Source organism: Rhyacophila brunnea, unplaced genomic scaffold, assembly GCF_057557595.1.
Source record: "Rhyacophila brunnea isolate RB1 unplaced genomic scaffold, BYU_Rbru_1.0 scaffold_20, whole genome shotgun sequence".
Lineage (NCBI taxonomy): Eukaryota > Metazoa > Arthropoda > Insecta > Trichoptera > Rhyacophilidae > Rhyacophila > Rhyacophila brunnea.
The window spans coordinates 20,054,969-20,073,279 of NW_028232860.1; the positions used below are offsets into that span (position 1 = coordinate 20,054,969).

Consider the following 18,311-nt stretch of genomic DNA (forward strand, 5'->3'; position numbering starts at 1 on the left):
ATAGTAATAACGAGTAGGTAAAAATAACATTATTGCAAACACCTGTGCCATAAATATTTGATATATTTTCCATACAAACGCTAAAAACTATTCATAATATGGAATGATACAAAACGTATGTACCATAGACTATAGATACATCTAGACGCCACCCGTTGCATTGCTAAATGAAGCTACGTGCCGTGCGTTTGGTTTGTGGGCGAGCGAGCGCATTCGCCTACAAATGTTCGAGACCATAGACCATTTCGCTAGTGCTCGCCCAAAGTGCTCGCACTAGACGCTCAGAATGAAAATATCATTTTCTATTTTTTTACGTTATATAGTATTTTTAAGCGGTCAAAATGCAACCATTAGGTAAAGATATCCATAATTTAAGTTATTTTAAAGAAACACTAGGTCACTGATATTAAAATAAATAATAATATACAAATAAATTGTCACGAACATGTATCAACTTACCTATGAAACGTAATACTATCTTATTGCTTATCAGTACGGCTACCATATTTTAATACAACACGCAGAACCACCTTTCCTACTTAATTAACTAAAAATATATACCACTGACTTTATGTTTAACACAAAAAATAGCAAATTTAGCAACACGAACTCGTAGATTATCGATGCTACGTGAAGCGATTCACCACGATTTGCTAGCGATACTTTTGGAAACTGACTCAAAAATATGTAGACCTTTTATCTTACTCTAGCGCGTGTCGCAGAGATTATAAGGGTGCCGAATACTTTCTCACTCGCACTCATGCATCGTTTTTGTTCAGGCCTTGGTATGTACATAAATTAGAATGTATTATCTAGTGTAGTCTGTTCAGCCGTTACGATTAACAATAAATAATTATCGACATACGTATAGATTGTAAAATAGTAAGACTATTAACAAAATTTAAGGGTCCGGCTGATGTATCTATAGTCTATGGTCCGGCTGTAATTTCTAAATATTTGCTAAATTTTTGTTTATCGTTGTCAATTCCCATACACTGTTCGGCTTTTATATGAAGCGCCTAGTTTCAAAAGCCCCTAAAACGGTTTTTGAATTTTTTTGAGTTATATATATATTATGTATTTAGATAGATATTTTTGTTACCTATGTGATGGGCAAAAATTAATCTTTAAAAAATGCCAAAAACTGTCGATACGTATGATCATAAAATATTATAAAGTAAATTTCAAAACCCGCTAAAATGGTAGGGTGTGCTTTTCAAATACCTCTAAAATGGAAAGCCAAAATACTCTTTAGAATGTAAAGAATTAAAAAATAAATACATAAATTTCACAGATTTAATAGATATGATTTTTTCTCATTTTTTTCAGAACTACCTGAAATCGTTTTTCTCATTTATCTCAGAACTACTTAAAATCGTTTTAGGGGCTTTTGAAACTAGGCGCTTCATATATTGACATCTACGTCATGGCACTGTATGCGATGACAGTATTAGTGAGTTATTACATCACACGCTTCTCACATGGCTGGCGGTATTGCAACGGTTTTAGTTCTAAAAACGACCGCAGTGACGTAAAAGTCTCGATATAGAAGTCGAAGTCTACATAAGCACAAAAAATATGGTTTTGTTTTATTCTTGTATGTCTGTTAGTTCCGCTATAACTCGAAAACTACCAATATTTACGAAATTAACACAGCTTATAGACTACGTCATTATAGGTGGAATAAAAGTAAAACTAAAGGGACCGAAGTGAAGATAAAACTCGACAATAACACACTTAAAACAAATCATCACGATTAGACAAAGTTGTCAGATAGCAGCGGTGAATTGGTGAGGTGGGTGCGGGTAAGGGGTCGCGCGTCTAGATCCAACGGTTGTCTAAATCGCTGATTTCAAGACATTGCAGTCGACTGTTTATTCATTGAAGTCGATTGCTTATTCATTTTGTACTAGGTACTTTTGTTATTACATATATTGTTTTCGCTAATCGAGTGAGTTGTGTTGTTGTGCGATTTGCTAAAATATTACAATGTATGAAATTTTATGACGCCACCTACTGGATAACAAATTACTAAGTCCAATACATATTATGACTTGCGTTGTCAGCCCACTACAACGTCTGGCCGTCGTGTTTGAGTTTGACCCCACAGTTTTCCTCCGTAGGAAGTGTGGAAGAAAGACAACGACGCCTGCATGGGAAAAGAACTCAACGTCTTGTGGTTATGCGCGGTCGATTGTCATACAAATGCGGTCGCTATTGGATTGTTTTTATCTCCTCTAAAATAATGAATTCATAAAAATTCAGTCCATCTATTATTGCATTAGTATTACTTGACAGTCATGACCTCAAGACTAATGATCTGAATGTCTGATCGACAAACTCTATGCTATTTCTTTTCAGGACAAGTGGAGACGTGGGCCTACTTCTATGGTCCAATCGCCGCCCTACTGATCTGCAACATTGTTCTTTTCCTCGCCACGTCAATCAAGCTCTGGCGGCAGACCAGCTACGAAAATGTAACCAAGATGCGTAGTATGAAATACAAGTGAGTGAAGAAGAACACTTTTTATCTCTAAAGCGCCGGCCAGACGCTCATGCTTTACCAACCAGTATCTAGTAACAGGTAGGCGCAATAATAATTGTTGCACCTGTCGACTCGCACGTACTCGCGATTCCGACGTGCACGCGAGAGGTGACATGTGGTCAGCTCAATAAGAGCACCCGTATCTCGAAAGCGCGCGAGTCGAATCGCGTCATCTGGAAAGTCTCTTATCATACTTATTTAAGTAGACTTATGATGCCTGTATACGTGCATGGAATTACTGCAATTGAGCTTATTTTAAACTGTCATGACAATAACTGTTTACACGTAAAAGTGCTGACTGTCTCTCCAATCTCATTCTTCAAGAGTAAGCGAGGCGCGATGTTGTCATTTTATAGTACTATCTGACAGGTCGTATTGAAAATCGGTTAAGCTAAAAATGTGTAGTTCGTTTTTTTACCGGCATGTTCGCTCTACTGCGCAGGCGCAGATCGAAAATAATCTTACTTGCGCGTTGAATTCGGAACCTTCCAAACTTGTTTGATTCATACACGCCATCTTGCCAACTGCAGGATAATACATGTTTCCCCATACATTTTCTTACTGTGCACAGTAAATCTATGCACGTGTAAACGGGGCATTATACATTACTAGCTGAGCCAGCTGGCTCTCGCCAGTCTGTCTCGCTAGGTCTTGCAGACGGCTTGGCAGTGTTGGATTTTAATATAATTGATAAGTATGCATAGATGGCGCCATAGTTTTCTCTTCGGGATGGGTTTTTTATTCACGTCAGACAGTTTGACATTTCGCTAATAATAGTAGAATGAGGTTGCGGAATCCTTCATCCAGCAGTGGATTGATCCTAGTTGATGATGATGATGATAACGATATGAGTATGTAGATAAATATAATATCACCAATTTTGATAAATACAGCAATTCAAATGACAGAAATGAGTAGAATATGGGTAGGGAGGCCTTTATCCAGCAGTGGATTGGATCAGGTCGATGGTGATGATGACGATATTAATATGTAGATAAATATAATATCACCGATTTTTATAAATACAGCAATTCAAATGACAGAAAGGAATATAATCAGGCTAGGGAACCCTTCATCCAGCAGTGGATTTATCCTAGTTGATGATGATGATGATAACGATATGAATATGTAGATAAATATAATTTCACCGATTTTGATAAATACAGCAATTCAAAAGACAGAAAGGAGTAGAATCAGGCTAGGGAGGGCTTTATCCAGCAGTGGATTGGTTCAGGTCGATGATGATAATGACAATATGAATATGTAGATATATATAATATCACCGATTTTGATAAATACAGTAATTAAAATGCAGAAAGGTATAGAATCAGGCTAGGGAGGCCTTAATCCAGCAGTGGATTGGTTCAGGTCGATGTTGATAAGGATGATATAAATAGGTATAGTATCACAAATTCGTTTAACTGCTAGTAGTAGAATCAGGTTGCGGAACCCTTCATCCAGCAGTGGATTGATCCTAGTTGATGATGATGATGATAACGATACGAATATGTATATAAATATAATATCACCGATTTTGATAAATACAGTAATTCAAATGACAGAAAGAAGTAGAATCAGGGTAGGGAGGCCTTTATCCAGCAGTGGATTGGTTCAGGTCGATGATTATGATGACGATATGAATATGAGGATAAATATAATAACACCGATTTTGATAAATACAGGAATTCAAATGACAGAAAGGAATAAAATCAGGCTAGGGAGGCCTTTATCCAGCAGTGGATTGATCCTGGTTGATAATGATTTAAACAATATGTTTAACACCAATTATTGTTGAATACCTTTTAAATATTTTTGGGTTATATGAGCTAATTGAATGTATATAAGTTTCATTGTTTTAAAAAATTATCATTTAACAGCCATAAAAATAATGTTACGTTATCAAATTTTGAAATAATATTCTACGGTTGATCCAGTGTTGCCATGTCTACTGAAATTTCAGTAGATCAACTGATATTTTTTTTCGAAATTCAAGAAATCTACTGATATTTGTGTTTCTGCATAATTGTAAATTAACTGATGATTCTTTTAATAATAAGCTTGTAATGATTTACGCATGACCTTTTTTGATGTTATACACTTCTAAATTGACATAAAAAGCATTGTAACTCTACCCAAGAGCGCCATTTTACCCATTAATATCATCATTGCTTACAATAAATTAATATTATTAGTTATTGTTATTCTTATTAGTTTTAAATCATATCTAATAAACCACATTTTTCAAAATCTACTGATATTTTATGAAATCTACTGAATTTTTTGTCAAAATCTACTGAAATTTTAAATTTTGACTTGGCATAAATAATTTATTTATAAATATTTTATTTATATTTATAAAAATAATTGATTTGATATACTTAAATAAAAAGGATTTCAAGTTATACACATTTATATTTTTTATAAAAATCGATGTTTTTTAAAATAGATATAAAAAATATTAAAACTATGAATTAGTCAAAAATCGCTTTGGTGATGCTTAGAAAACTTAATAAAGTAAATTTTAATAATAAATATGACCATAAAATATATGTAATAATAGGGTGCGGTCCGATAGAACAAATTCACATTTTATTACATTTTTTACAATTGTAAGTTTGTCTTTGACTTAAAATAAAAAATATTTTTATTTTTAATGTTTTCAGATACATATTTATTCATTAATACAGTTGAAATTGTAAATTATCAAAAAAATGTCTCAAATTGCAAGCTTCGTATTTTTCCGCTAGGTGCCTCTTTAAAAAAGGCTCAGTGAAGACTTCGCCTTAAGTGCGAAGAACACGTGCTTGCACATATTTGTGCTGCATAATTATTCATTAAAGGTTGTCGCGTATACGCAACTTGCATTCAATATCGGTAATCTTTGAGGTATTCTGAGGGATTTGTATATTGCGACTGACATTTCTATCTTATTAATCCGTTCTGATTTGACTTACTGACTGACCTGACACATTTAACAGTGCATGTTGACATTTATGGAATAAATCGCTTGTCTGACCGCATTGTGGCAAAAATAAATATTTTTCCGAATTCATTATAATATCATTATCATAATAAGTTGGGGTCTCGTCGAGCAGGAGTCCCCCGAAAGCGTTCAAAATGTCATTTCATTTAAGTTACAGATTCGGTTATTTTTTTTCAGATTCCTTCTATACCTGAAACTGTTCATCGTCATGGGCCTGTCGTGGATCTTCGAGATTGCCAGTTTCATAGCAGACAACCAAATGATAATCTGGTACGTAAATCAATAAGCTAATACAATAAGGATGATATTTTTTGGATTATCACGCGCGTGCTCATAGTAACTGTTGTTCTAAATTCAAATATTGGGCGCAACTAATTATTTCTACTTTGCTACTTGCCGTAATAACAGCGTTGCCATGGAATATAAAACAACAAATTTAAAAAAATACATTTGGAACAAATTTACCCTCGATAGACGACCAAACGTTCCAAATTATATTACGTTGGTACACCTACATAATAATATATAGGTACTATTAAAGAATTGGTTTTCTTAGATGATTCCTGGAAATAAAGATCGTTATCTGATACTCGTAGGTATACTAGAACCATTAACTAACTTGGCGACGATTTCATAGCGCTGTATGCAGTGTTATTGACTATAATAGCGGGGAGTAAATTAGTACCTTCAAGTGCGGGGGAATCCGTAGTTCCCAGGATCACCGTTAGGACGTCCATAGCCAAGATAACAATATGATGGTCAGCATTATAGTACCCATTTATTTGGATGGAGGGCATGGAAATAGGTAACCAACAATTGGTAAAAAAAACATCAAGAAATGGTGCCACTTTCAAGTCAGGGTCTGGGTATAATACAGAGTGAATTTTAGTTCCCTTGGCTAAAAACCGTAGCGACGTAATCGCCATAAGATTCGATTGAAGTAGGTAGTCAAAAAATCTAAACCATTTTATTTAAATATCCATAGAAATTAGCACAATACAAAAAAAAATTAAGGATTTTGAATTCTGATTTCGATTTTAGTATAAAATAAGAAACGTTTAAATCTTTGAGGAAATTTTAAATATATTAAGTACCTATTTCGATTCGATTTTCAAAAAAAAAATGAATTACATTGTTATATGAAATATGTAGAAACCTAAAGAATTGATTTTAATTGACACATCTCTTGCAACGAAAAAAGATGTATGAAGGAATTTTTGGATAATTCCTATATTTTCACACATCGATATTGTGACAGCTCACTGTCGTCAAACAGGTCCGAAATAACAACAAACAATTTAATTTTCAGAAAAAAAATATGTAAGAAAAATAGACATGAAAACAAATAAATAATTATGACTGAAAGAGAATCGTTCGCCTGTTTTGTTGTAAAATTCAACCGCGCCGCTGTATAATCATGTCTAATAATGACACACCGAATAATGATTGACCCGTGGGTCATAAGAACTTTCGTGACCTCTTGCCGCTTGTATAATAAATGAATGAAAGTGTCATCATGGCGGATAGAACAAAGATTCTTTTTAACGCGCCATAAAAAGAAGTCGTAGATAAAACAGCATAGCAAATTTAATTGATAATCTTCTTCGCCATCAAGTTTAGTATTGGACGCCTGGCAATGAAAATGTGCAATTGTGTAGTTTCATTTCCTCTTGGTTATCTTCATCTTCCAATACACTAGACAAGTCCATTCTACTGTCCCCATGCTCGGTGGCGTATTGCCATTTTTTTCTTGTCACACAGCAGTGGTCACGGAACACATCGCTATACAACCCAATGACATATTAAATGGACATCTCACTTCATATCGGCGCGCACGAGAAATTGTGCATGAGAGTCATTCACAGATGTATAGGTAGACGTCACGTGACCATATGACGTATCCATTTCCATTATGCGATACAAGCTTCGAGAATTTATAGTCATATAACCTTTATTGTAATGGCGTATTAGTGTCATTACTCATTACGTTAGAAACAGATTCTAGGTTACTTACGACTTCTCGGAGATTAGACGCAAGTGACCCCAGCGCATCACAGGCGTCTGTCCAATGGTTTCTGTCATTCAATTGCATTGAATAAACATTCATCAATATGTATCTTAAAATGGTATTTTATCAATAATAAATAATACTAACACATGAAAAGTGATATCCCATCTTTCTTGGAGTGTTTAGTAGATTTTTTTTACAATTTTTAACTATGCACATTGGCATTTTGTAACACAATAATAACGGCGGAGTCGAAACCTGACAGTCAGAAATTTTGTATGGGCAGACCCAGCGGTGTCGCCAGACCGCTTGCAAGCAGAATGTTCATTTGAGCGTAGGATACCGATATTAAAATATGAATTTCGCCATCCGGCAGACCCGACACAAAGTGAGTGTCATTTTATTTTCCAGATGCTTCGTCCATATTAATGTCATTGATACAACCAAACTAAATTCGACGCCTCTGCATTGTCAAAACTCTACTTATACGGCAATGGTACGTCGCTGTAGACTTTGGCATGAACATTTCGACGTCGTCCAAATATAATGTAATGCCAAAACCTACTCGCGCGTATCGTAGTAAAATTAAATAACCAATTGAAGGGTACAGGAGAAGGAGTCACACAAATTAATGTCAAACTGAGAAACTGATTGAAGACTTTAAAGTCAATGGCTCTGTCAAGGGTGTCGGTTTTTGTCTGTCGTTGTTTATGGCGCTCATCTGTTCGTCCGGCATTTCACATGGGGTGACTTTTGGTTTATAATTCCTATGGACTATAAAGAGTATCAAGTTTGATGTGAATAAATGGACATTTCTTGTTTTTAGCCTGTATGATAATTTGTTTTATTGTGTTAACTGTCAATAATTTACAGTGGAACTGCATTGTATTATTAATTAATTTAATAAAACGAAAAAAAATAGTACTTACTTCTTACACGTTTATTATTTAATAAGTTTAGACCGTGGCGGACGAAACCGTCCAAATTCATTAAATAATAAAAGTGGAATAAATACTAATAAAAATGCGTTTTATTAAATAATAATGTATGATAATTTCCAATGCTCTATAATGCTTTGACTATACTGTTAATACCGAAATTAAAATGCCATCTTGTAGTACTCGGTTCGATCTACGAGACGACTGCATTGTCAGTTTAAAAAACAGTGACAAATTAACATGTTCTTCACCTGTACCCTTCAATTGGTTTCATTGTTATATTTTTCTCAATTACTGGACAAATTTGATTGTGAATTTTGGTTCGGAAATACACTCAGTATGGGAGGCGTTAAAGGTTTTGCAATACGCCATCCGTGTCACATATGAGCAGAACTGACCTCATGTTGATAGTGAGGCAAGGAGCAGGCCACACAATGGGCTAAAAAAATTGATGTCCTCATGGAGAGAAACGAATGTGATGTTCAGGAAGACATAACACACTCAGAGGTACAATGTCCCACCGACGCAGAGTAGAGCACTGTAGATCTCTTTGAGAACGTTGATGGATTGAAATGTGCCTGAAGATTGAGGAAGACGTAAGGTAAAATCATAGCAGAATTTTTTGGAGAGATCAGAAGAAAAGGCGATATGACAGCGGATCGCAGTCACGGCCTCGGAAAAATTGTAAAAAAAAAACTTGGCATAATAGGTATACAATAGAGTTAAAATGTACGACATTGAAAGGGCAATGACATACTATCTAATATCTAATGTCCCGCGTAATTGTAATAATCGATATACAAAAATTACGACAGAAAACAATCATTGCTTTTATCTTTTGTCAATATATACACGCACTCTATTGCGTAAAATACGACATTCGTTATTTTTACTGTGAAGTCAATAATGAGATAGTTAGTATGACATTTCTTGGATTACAATCTATAGTCCAGGGGTTCACAAACTTTTACGTCATAGGGACATAATTTGAAATCAAAAATAATTTTATTTATATATATATAGCGGGCCGCTCTTTCTTTTGTAAATATTTTCTGTTTTTAAAAAACATAAATAAAAAAATATTTCATTTTGTAAACTTATATTTTTAACTAAATATAGGTACATTATTATTACTCTTATTAATAGACTAAAAAATAATATTTTTAAACTATTTTAAACTAAATCCTGCAATCTAGGCTAAAATTTTGTGATGTGAGTACGCAAAACAGATGCGATAATATGGTCGTCTGTTAGTTTTGATCTTAAGTTTGATTTATTATTGCTCAATGTAGAAAGTGTTTTTTCACGAATATATGAATACACAAACATCAAAGTGTCTGACCATTCATTCTTGCCAGAGCATATTTAATTTGAAATGTAATTTTTAATATTCGATATGAAGAATAAAAAATAATAGATTTAATAAAAATCTCGAGGGACACATCAAAAAGACACGCGGGACATACTTTGTGAACCCCTGATTTAGACTCTAAAATAACAACATTTTATATCAAATGCGTTGTATGTATCTATATCGTGTGCACACTAGAGACAACGTGTTATCATATCATTCATTTTGTCGTCATGGTTACAAACATGACTCCCGTTTCACACGCGGTGAATATTATCGCGCGAGCATTTTCCGACAAGCGGTTGCAGTGGAGTGTGAATCTGTATGGAAACTTGCACATTTTAATTATAAACCGGTTTCCATTAATTTTGTGTCCCCTGGGTACAACGAAAACCCATTTTAACGACTATTTACTGAGACTTCCTCTAAGACTTCATTTTGTTCCTGTTCTAATTACAGGGTGATAACCGACATGTTCAACTGCCTGCAAGGACTAGTCTTCTTTTTGGTGCTGGTCGTGTTCAGGAAGCGTGCCCTCAGGGGGCTGGCGGAGCGGGGTCTCCGGATACCCTGCATTAAGTCGCCAGGACAGAGTGGCTATGATGACGAGGAGTGCGATGAGATTGTCGGAGAAGAAGAATCCCCGGCCATGAGGACAGACGCATAATGGCGTTCGTAACGAGTCAAGTGAACAAAAATATGTATTGGCTCTCACTTGACATTTTTCAGTAAGAGTAAAACGCTCGGACGCCTTGCACACAGACAATCAAAGCCGAACTGCCGAACGCCGACCTAATATGGCGGCTGGCACATAGGTACAACTTCGACTAAAACTTATCGACTTTTTCTACGTGATTTAGTTGACATTCACAAAACAGAAGTAACTTAATGCACGTAGAGTCGATTGCTGTTCGTTGAAAATTCCTTTGTTAGCGCTTGCAATAAAGGTAGAAGATGCTCGGAATGAATGTCACTGTCGGTTATAATATGTAATCCAAACTTCAAAAAGTTGCCACCACCATTTGATTAAAACGCACCAAATTCATAGTGACCGAGCAGGCGTGTCGCTTTCGGCTGTATTTCAGACCGCCAACGTCACACGAGTAAAAACTGCACCTTTTGATGAGAGCATCAAGCACCAAACTTTGGCATACATCATTTCCACACCCATCGTCGATATTTAGGAAGGGGAGCCACCTGAAATTCATTCCCCCAACAAAATGGCGGCCATGTTTCCCAAATTACCCCCCATAAAATTAAAATTATTTTAAAATTTGCAAGAATATCTTATATGTTTTTGGGGATGTTGAATTAAAAAAATGCTCTAAAATTTTGTTAGAAGTCGAAAGGACGAGATATCCAAGATGGCGACCAAAATAGCCGCCGTGTAAAAATTATAATACAATGGTGCTTTTTATTATTTTTCGGCTAACATATTTTAAGACAATCTTGCAATATTTTTTTATATAAGTATATTTAAAGTAGGGGATGGCTCCTAGTGAGAGATATCTAATAATATAATCTGTAAATGAGGTGGCAGCCATTTTTATAGAAATTTCATATTAAAATTACTGTTAATTGAATTAGTATTACTATAGGTAGTACAGTTAAAATAAACAATTAAAAATCTGTTTCTTCCATAATCATCTAAGATCATATTCGGAGCTTCTTTTTCCGTGAAAGAAAGAAAAGCTATTGCCATGGGAAGATACTGTGACGTAACGCTAGAATCCAGATGGATTGGGGCAGAGCCATCTTTAGATTAATAAAGCCTGAGCATATCTTTTTGTTCAAGCAACGAGTGGTACACTGTTCAGCTGTCAAAATCAGATCCCAGATTGCTTGACATATTGATTCGCCCTGTCTCGCTTCAAATTCAATTATAAAAAATTCTCAAATCAAATATATTAATAAATTATAAAAACTAATATACATTCCTGTTATTCATCAGCTGTCAAAGTCAGGCAAGTCCTTCACACAAAAACCGGTGGTAATATCGATTTCCAAAAAATATGTAGCATTGATATATGCATTACATTAAATTTGTAGAAGGTGTGTTAATGCTAGTATATTATTTATCATGTAACTTATCTATTCATATCAAACCATTCCCTGTGTGAACACGACATACGAATCAGTATAAGCAATCTATAGAAAAATGATAGGCAATGACAGGCCATCCTTAGACAACAATGGGAGGGGCGGAAGAAGTAGGACCAGTCGTTGTGAATGTATCGGCTTTCGTATCGTATGTATCGGCAATGATTGGGGTCTATATTGTAATAATTATGCTCCCATAGTGCACAATCCGTTTCGCATGGTGAGATAACACCTTCCGCGTTCGCTAGCAGAGCATGATGTTGACAGTGAGCAGGACCTTGCCCACTCGATCTGGGGATATATACTGAAATTCCTTTAATTAATGTAGTTATAACAGTACAAACACATCAGTGTATCTCGACACCGAAAAATAAGTTGAGAAGCACCGACGTCTTAATATAATGTATAATTTAAGTATCATTGGCATCTATTGTACCTATACTATGTTCAGGGTACCTAAGAAAGAATCTCTCCTAAACGATGAAGTCATTTATTTTTATTTTGTATTTCAAATATATTCGTAAATAAAATACTGTGTAATATTGAATATGAATCTACCCTTATTTTGATAGTACTTTGGTTAAGATATAATATATACCTATTACTATATCGGTAACTAAGTTATCATAATTTGTAAGGCCCACTTCACCTAACTACCTAGAGGCCGTCCATAGACTGAAACCGTATAGAACCGTGTGCCATACTAAACTTATGATTTCTGTTCATGAAAATACATTTTTACAAAGTATATTATAAGCATTTGATCGTATCCGTTTATACCATACACTTACACTTACAAACTTAGTGAAAATATATTTTCATGAACAGAAATCCTAAGTTTAGTTATGGCACACGGTTCTAAGCTGCATACAGTTTCAGTCTATGGATGGCCTCTTAATTTAGCTGTACGTATTTTATACACTGTTGTTACAATCTAAATAAATAAAAAAATAAATCCGTAAATACATTAACAATGGTATAATTATGTTTTCCCGAAAGTGTTTTTTTCTGATAGTCTAGCTCTCATGTACAGAATTATTATGGTCCATCATTGTATAATCTACATACATATTGTATTCTATATTTTTTCTGTCCCTATTCTCTATTTAAAATGACAGGATTATTAAAATAAATATTTCAATACTTTCGATACAATATATATTATACAATAAACAATAAACCTATCTACTCGTTTACATTAAATTTAAATAATCGTATTTACCTATAAGTTACCTATGTAGGTATAACAATATAATTAATTGATAACCAGTCTAAAATTATTATTTAGCATATAAAAATAGGTAGGTACAATTCAATATGCAGCAGAATATTTATTTAATAATACATATTCATATTACTTACATTCCACAAATTTAGTTCTTTGTTGATAGTTATTTTGGCTGTATCATATTATGTAGGTACCAATATTGCCATAAGCAATATTAAATCTTTTATTATATTGTCTATGTATGTATGTATATGAATACCTACGACAGTGGTAGTGAACCTTTGCAAAGCACGCGAATGTTTTATTTTGAAGAGAAAAAATACCTATAATAAGTGACATCAAATCGTAGATATAAAAAAATAGCAGGTAAATACCTACTCTTCAAGAATTAGCATTACGTTTAATGTAAATATATAATTGCATTGGTTGGGTGCTTGAGACCACTGTAGCGAGATATTGCCTCATATTATGATCAGACCAATTCTGGTGTCAATTTGTGTGTAAAGAACCTAACATAAGTAACACATTAACAAAAAAAATCATTTCTACTCACAAAATGACTGCACCAAATGAGAAACAAAAACTTGGTGAAGTTAGCAGTAGTAATTCTGGCAGACAGTTTCAAAATTAGTTGACCGAAATGTATGGCGCAAATGAAAAAAGTGATAAAGCTATATGTGTGCTATGTTCTGTAAGTGGTATCTAGAACAATCATTTTTTTAATAGAATTTTTAAAAACTATTTTTTTCAAATAACTGCTTTGCACGTCAAACAGTTGAAAAAATATATTTGGGAAATTTTGGCACGCGTCCGTAAAAAGGTTCGCTAACCCTGACCTACGACATACTGTATAGATAGTGTATACCAACGATTCTCAAAATGACGATATCAACAAAAATATGTTAAATGTCAATGCTACAAATTGTATTATACCCAACGTACAATAATAAAAAATGTATATAATTTGTAATAAATTCAATTTGATATTTGGTTTCCAAGTGCACAAGATTTTTATAATTAATAAGTATATATTTATACCTAATTTAGTTTAAGTTAACGGATTTAATGAAAATGGAAAATATTGAAAAAATATACTTAGATATTATTATGTAGGTACTTATATTGTAAGTAAAATTAAAAATAAACTAATTTTTTACTAACTTCAAGATAATTGTGTAACATATTGTGGAATCGTCGTTGGAACTGCAATACAACGAATAAACCAGTTTTGAAAAAGTTCATGGGAGAAAAAAAATGTTATTACTCGTACTTGCTTTTACGTAATTATATATAATGCCATTACGTGGAAGCATACCCGCATAGTAACAAAGTTTTTCGTTTCTATCGTGATGTATATGAGGTTATTATACAGTAAATACATAGGTTTTCCTGAGGACGTGCAATGCACGGGCCGGGTTTCTACCTGGTCGAGCGTGTGCAGACCAAATCCACAACCTTCGATGTCTTCTCCAGCAGAGCCATGAGCTGAACAGTCCGATGGCTTGCTGCTTTGTGGATTATGAGAATAGCGAATGCTGTGTCAGAATTGGAAACACTGTCACGGAATGGTTCGGGGTCATGACCGGAGTTAGACAGGGTTGTGTCCTTGCACCGTTTCTCTTTATCGTTCTCTTTGACTTCATACTACGGAAGTCAATACCACCCGACCGAGGCATACCTGTTACCCCCACGGTGAAGCTATGCGACCTGGAATACGCCGATGATGCTGTCCTATTCGACAACTCAATCGAGGGCATTCAAGAGACAATCGACAGGTTGCATAACAACTCCTGTCGCGTTGGTTTGAAAATCAACGCGAATAAAACAAACGTCGTGTGCAATAGTACCTGTCCTGATCTAGACTTCCCTCTGATTAGCGATGGACAAAACATCGAGAGCGTCGACAGCTTCAAGTACCTGGGGGTACACATCACGGGAGATGGCATTTTGTAGAAAGAGCTCACTATCCGAATGGGAATGACTGGAGCAACATTCAACTCGATGCGAAATGTCTGGGACTCACGATTGTACTCGGTCAAAACCAAATGCCGCCTATTCGACGCTTGCATTCTGACAGTGCTGCTTTACGGTAGCGAATCATGGCACCTTACGAAGGCTCAGAGCAACCGTATATTGAGCTTCGAAAACAGATGTTTGCGACGAATACTGGGTGTGCGGTGGTATGACTTTAGGAGCAACGAGGAGATAAGAGAACGTACCACCTCTCATCACGCTGAAAGTGAAGAGACGACGTTGGACCTGGCTCGGCCATGTGCTGCGGATGCCAGAAGAGAACTTTAACCTGGCTTGCCTGTTCTTCAAGCCGACCGGATTCCGGCGACCTGGAAGGCCGCTAAATACAATCTACAGAGTGTATACGGCGGAGCTACGGGATGCTGGTTTGACCTGGAACGAACCAAGAAGACTGGCGAGCGACAGGGATTCTTGGAGGCGCCGCGTGGTGTCCATATGCTCCAGCTAAGGGGCGGATATGGCAAAAAAAAAAGAAGAAGAAATAAATAGGTCCACTATATTCAGGCCGTGACACAAAACTGTAAACTTCGATGATAGTGCTAGTTATTGTTCATACTCCGAATTCAATAGTGTGGTAAACGGTATTATCTGTAGAAAATTGTTAAAATACGCACAAGACGGCCGATCAGCTAAACGCGACGACTTATGATGTCGTTGGTCCCAAGTTTGAATCCTGGGTCTGGCAAAAATACAGGTTTTGTTTTTAATTTTTTTTTTTGAGTCAAAGTATAGGCCTAATACGTTGAGTTAATACAAACTTCCACTCTGTGGTGGTTTGTATTAACTTTTTGTTCTTAGGATCGGACATGGTCAAAAAATTGAAATAAATGATAAATAATTTGAACGTAATATGCAATCAAAAATCTTCATGTATTACAAACAGGTATAATAACTAGCACTATCATCGTAATTCGCAATTCAGTGCAATGGCCTGAATATAGTCAGCCTTCATTAAGTACATATTAATCATGATTCTTTACTACGCGGTCAGTATTGATTTAAACGTATTAAAAATTGGCTCTTTCGCGGTTTTGCAGTTACAACGAATTAGTTTCGTAACATATATATTATATATTATATTATTACATATTATATTGTAACGTGGAAATAAAATAATCTGCAAAAAACTTATCTTATAATATTGTGTTCAAACCGAATGATTAAAAATACTACTTATCTTTTAATTAATTTAAAGGAATACTGCGTAGACTTTGTTGAAATGCATAAAGCTAAATAATAATCTTTAAGTATGTGCACTTTCATAATTAATTGTATCCAGGATATATATACCTAATAATAATAATGTTTAATTACGCTTATATGAACTTTGGTTTTAAGGTTTCTCAAAAAAAAAAAAACTAGTCACTCACTAATACCATTGCTTGATAATAGGAATCATCTGTGATGAGATGACTTTCCTCTATAATGGGTCGATAAATTAAAAATCATTATCTAGCAGCTAAGAATATTATTAATTATATAGCAATAATATCATTTGCCTATCTACATTAAGTGAAGAAATCTTGATATGATATGGCAACAGAAATATCCATAGAGAATAGACGAATAAATAAATCTGTACAATATAATAATATACAATTTGGCACATATTATAAATTATTACCTACCTATATATTATTAACGATATACAATAATAACTATATTCAATGTAAATATTTGTTTAAAGTGTCCGTGATTAACAATAAACATATCATTTTTAAATATACAAAGCATTTTTCTTTCCTAATTTCTTAATAATATAATTATATAACAGCGGCGAAGGGTAGGCTGATGAGATCCGACATAAATAGTGCACACATATAAATCATACATAGTATTATATATTTTATAGCTAGAAGATTTTTTATCTATTATGGTTTATTTTAGGCAGGGGGTGACATGAATTTAAAAAAAAACTAACTAACACCATCTACAATTACATTTGTACTCTTAATTCAATAAAAACAATTAAGTATGACTGACAAAGCGTACACTATTTTTGTCGAATCTCCACCGCCTACCTCCAATATGATGGTTTGGTATAAGCAAGGTTTAATTGAATTTCAAAAACTAACCAGCACAATCTGAAATTTTTATTCTTAGTTTAATAAAAACAAAAAAGTATGACTGACAACGTTTAGTGTGCACTATTTATGTCAGATCTTAACACCCTACCGTAACCCTCCGACACTGGTATGTACCTACACCTTACTAAGCTCAGCTGGTACCAACTTGATCAACCCATAAACCCGGAAACGAGTGGCTGGAATATCGGGATTCACTAGATTTTTACAACTACAGGATGAGCCAGAGAGACCCTGATGATTTTCAAATGATTATATTGTCTCAGCCACCATTTTAACTAGAATGGTGAGGGAAGCAATCAGTGGCAGTGGCGCACCCAGGGGGGGGGCCAGGGGGCCCTGGCACCCCCCAAAATAAAAATTATCAGAATGTAATTCACCAGCACCTTTATAGAAAAATTTCTTAGATTTTAATTTCTAACACAAAAATTTCGAAAATGCCGGGGTTTTTTAGAAACCCAATCCCTAATGGAACTGTCAAAAAATTCTCCGTGTCCACCCGAATTTCGGAGTGGTGTAGGTCATAGCTTGGAAGGGCTGACAGAGCTCTAGCCGGGGGGCCCGGGTTATGGGGGGCCCGGCGTGTCGGGTTGACCAGATAAGTGAGATAAACACACATCATAAATTAGCTTTAATAGTAAAAAAAATTCGCCTGCGGCGCTATTTTACTTCATGGCCATGAACATTTTCAATTATTTATATAATTGTGCAATATATTTTTTGATTATTATGTGTCGATACTCGACAGCTCCATTATTAAAGTAGATGTATTAAAAAACGCCAATAATTCACTGTATAATAATATATTTTTTGATTATTATGAGGCGATACTCGACAGCTCCATTATTAAAGTAGATGTATTAAAAAACGCCAATAATTCACTGTATAAGTAGGTACCCTTAATTTGAACTAAAACACAATTTGGAAAACGTTAATTTAGTGTTTCATACTGCCTTTAATCTTAGCGGTAGGTAGGGGGGCCGCCAAATATCCTAGCCTGAGGGCCCGTTTTAGGATGTGGGGACCATGGTGTAGGTACA

The 18,311-nt window shown here is 34.9% G+C and overlaps 2 protein-coding genes across 5 annotated transcripts in view; one reads left to right on the forward strand and one right to left on the reverse strand.

Annotated features, from left to right (window-relative positions):
* The window catches only part of LOC147071349 (G protein-coupled receptor Mth2-like), an 80,100-nt gene extending 69,608 nt beyond the window's left edge, over positions 1 to 10,492 (forward strand). For all 4 annotated transcript variants that reach the window (XM_085947942.1, XM_085947941.1, XM_085947940.1 and 1 more), the window contains exons 7-9: positions 2,362 to 2,506; positions 5,706 to 5,798; positions 10,285 to 10,492. In XM_085947942.1, coding sequence (XP_085804068.1) covers positions 2,362 to 2,506; positions 5,706 to 5,798; positions 10,285 to 10,492 — 446 coding nt within the window. The remainder of the gene's footprint in view (positions 1 to 2,361; positions 2,507 to 5,705; positions 5,799 to 10,284) is intronic.
* The window catches only part of LOC147071347 (RNA helicase aquarius), a 163,512-nt gene that overhangs the window by 105,388 nt on the left and 39,813 nt on the right, over positions 1 to 18,311 (reverse strand). The window lies entirely within an intron of this gene.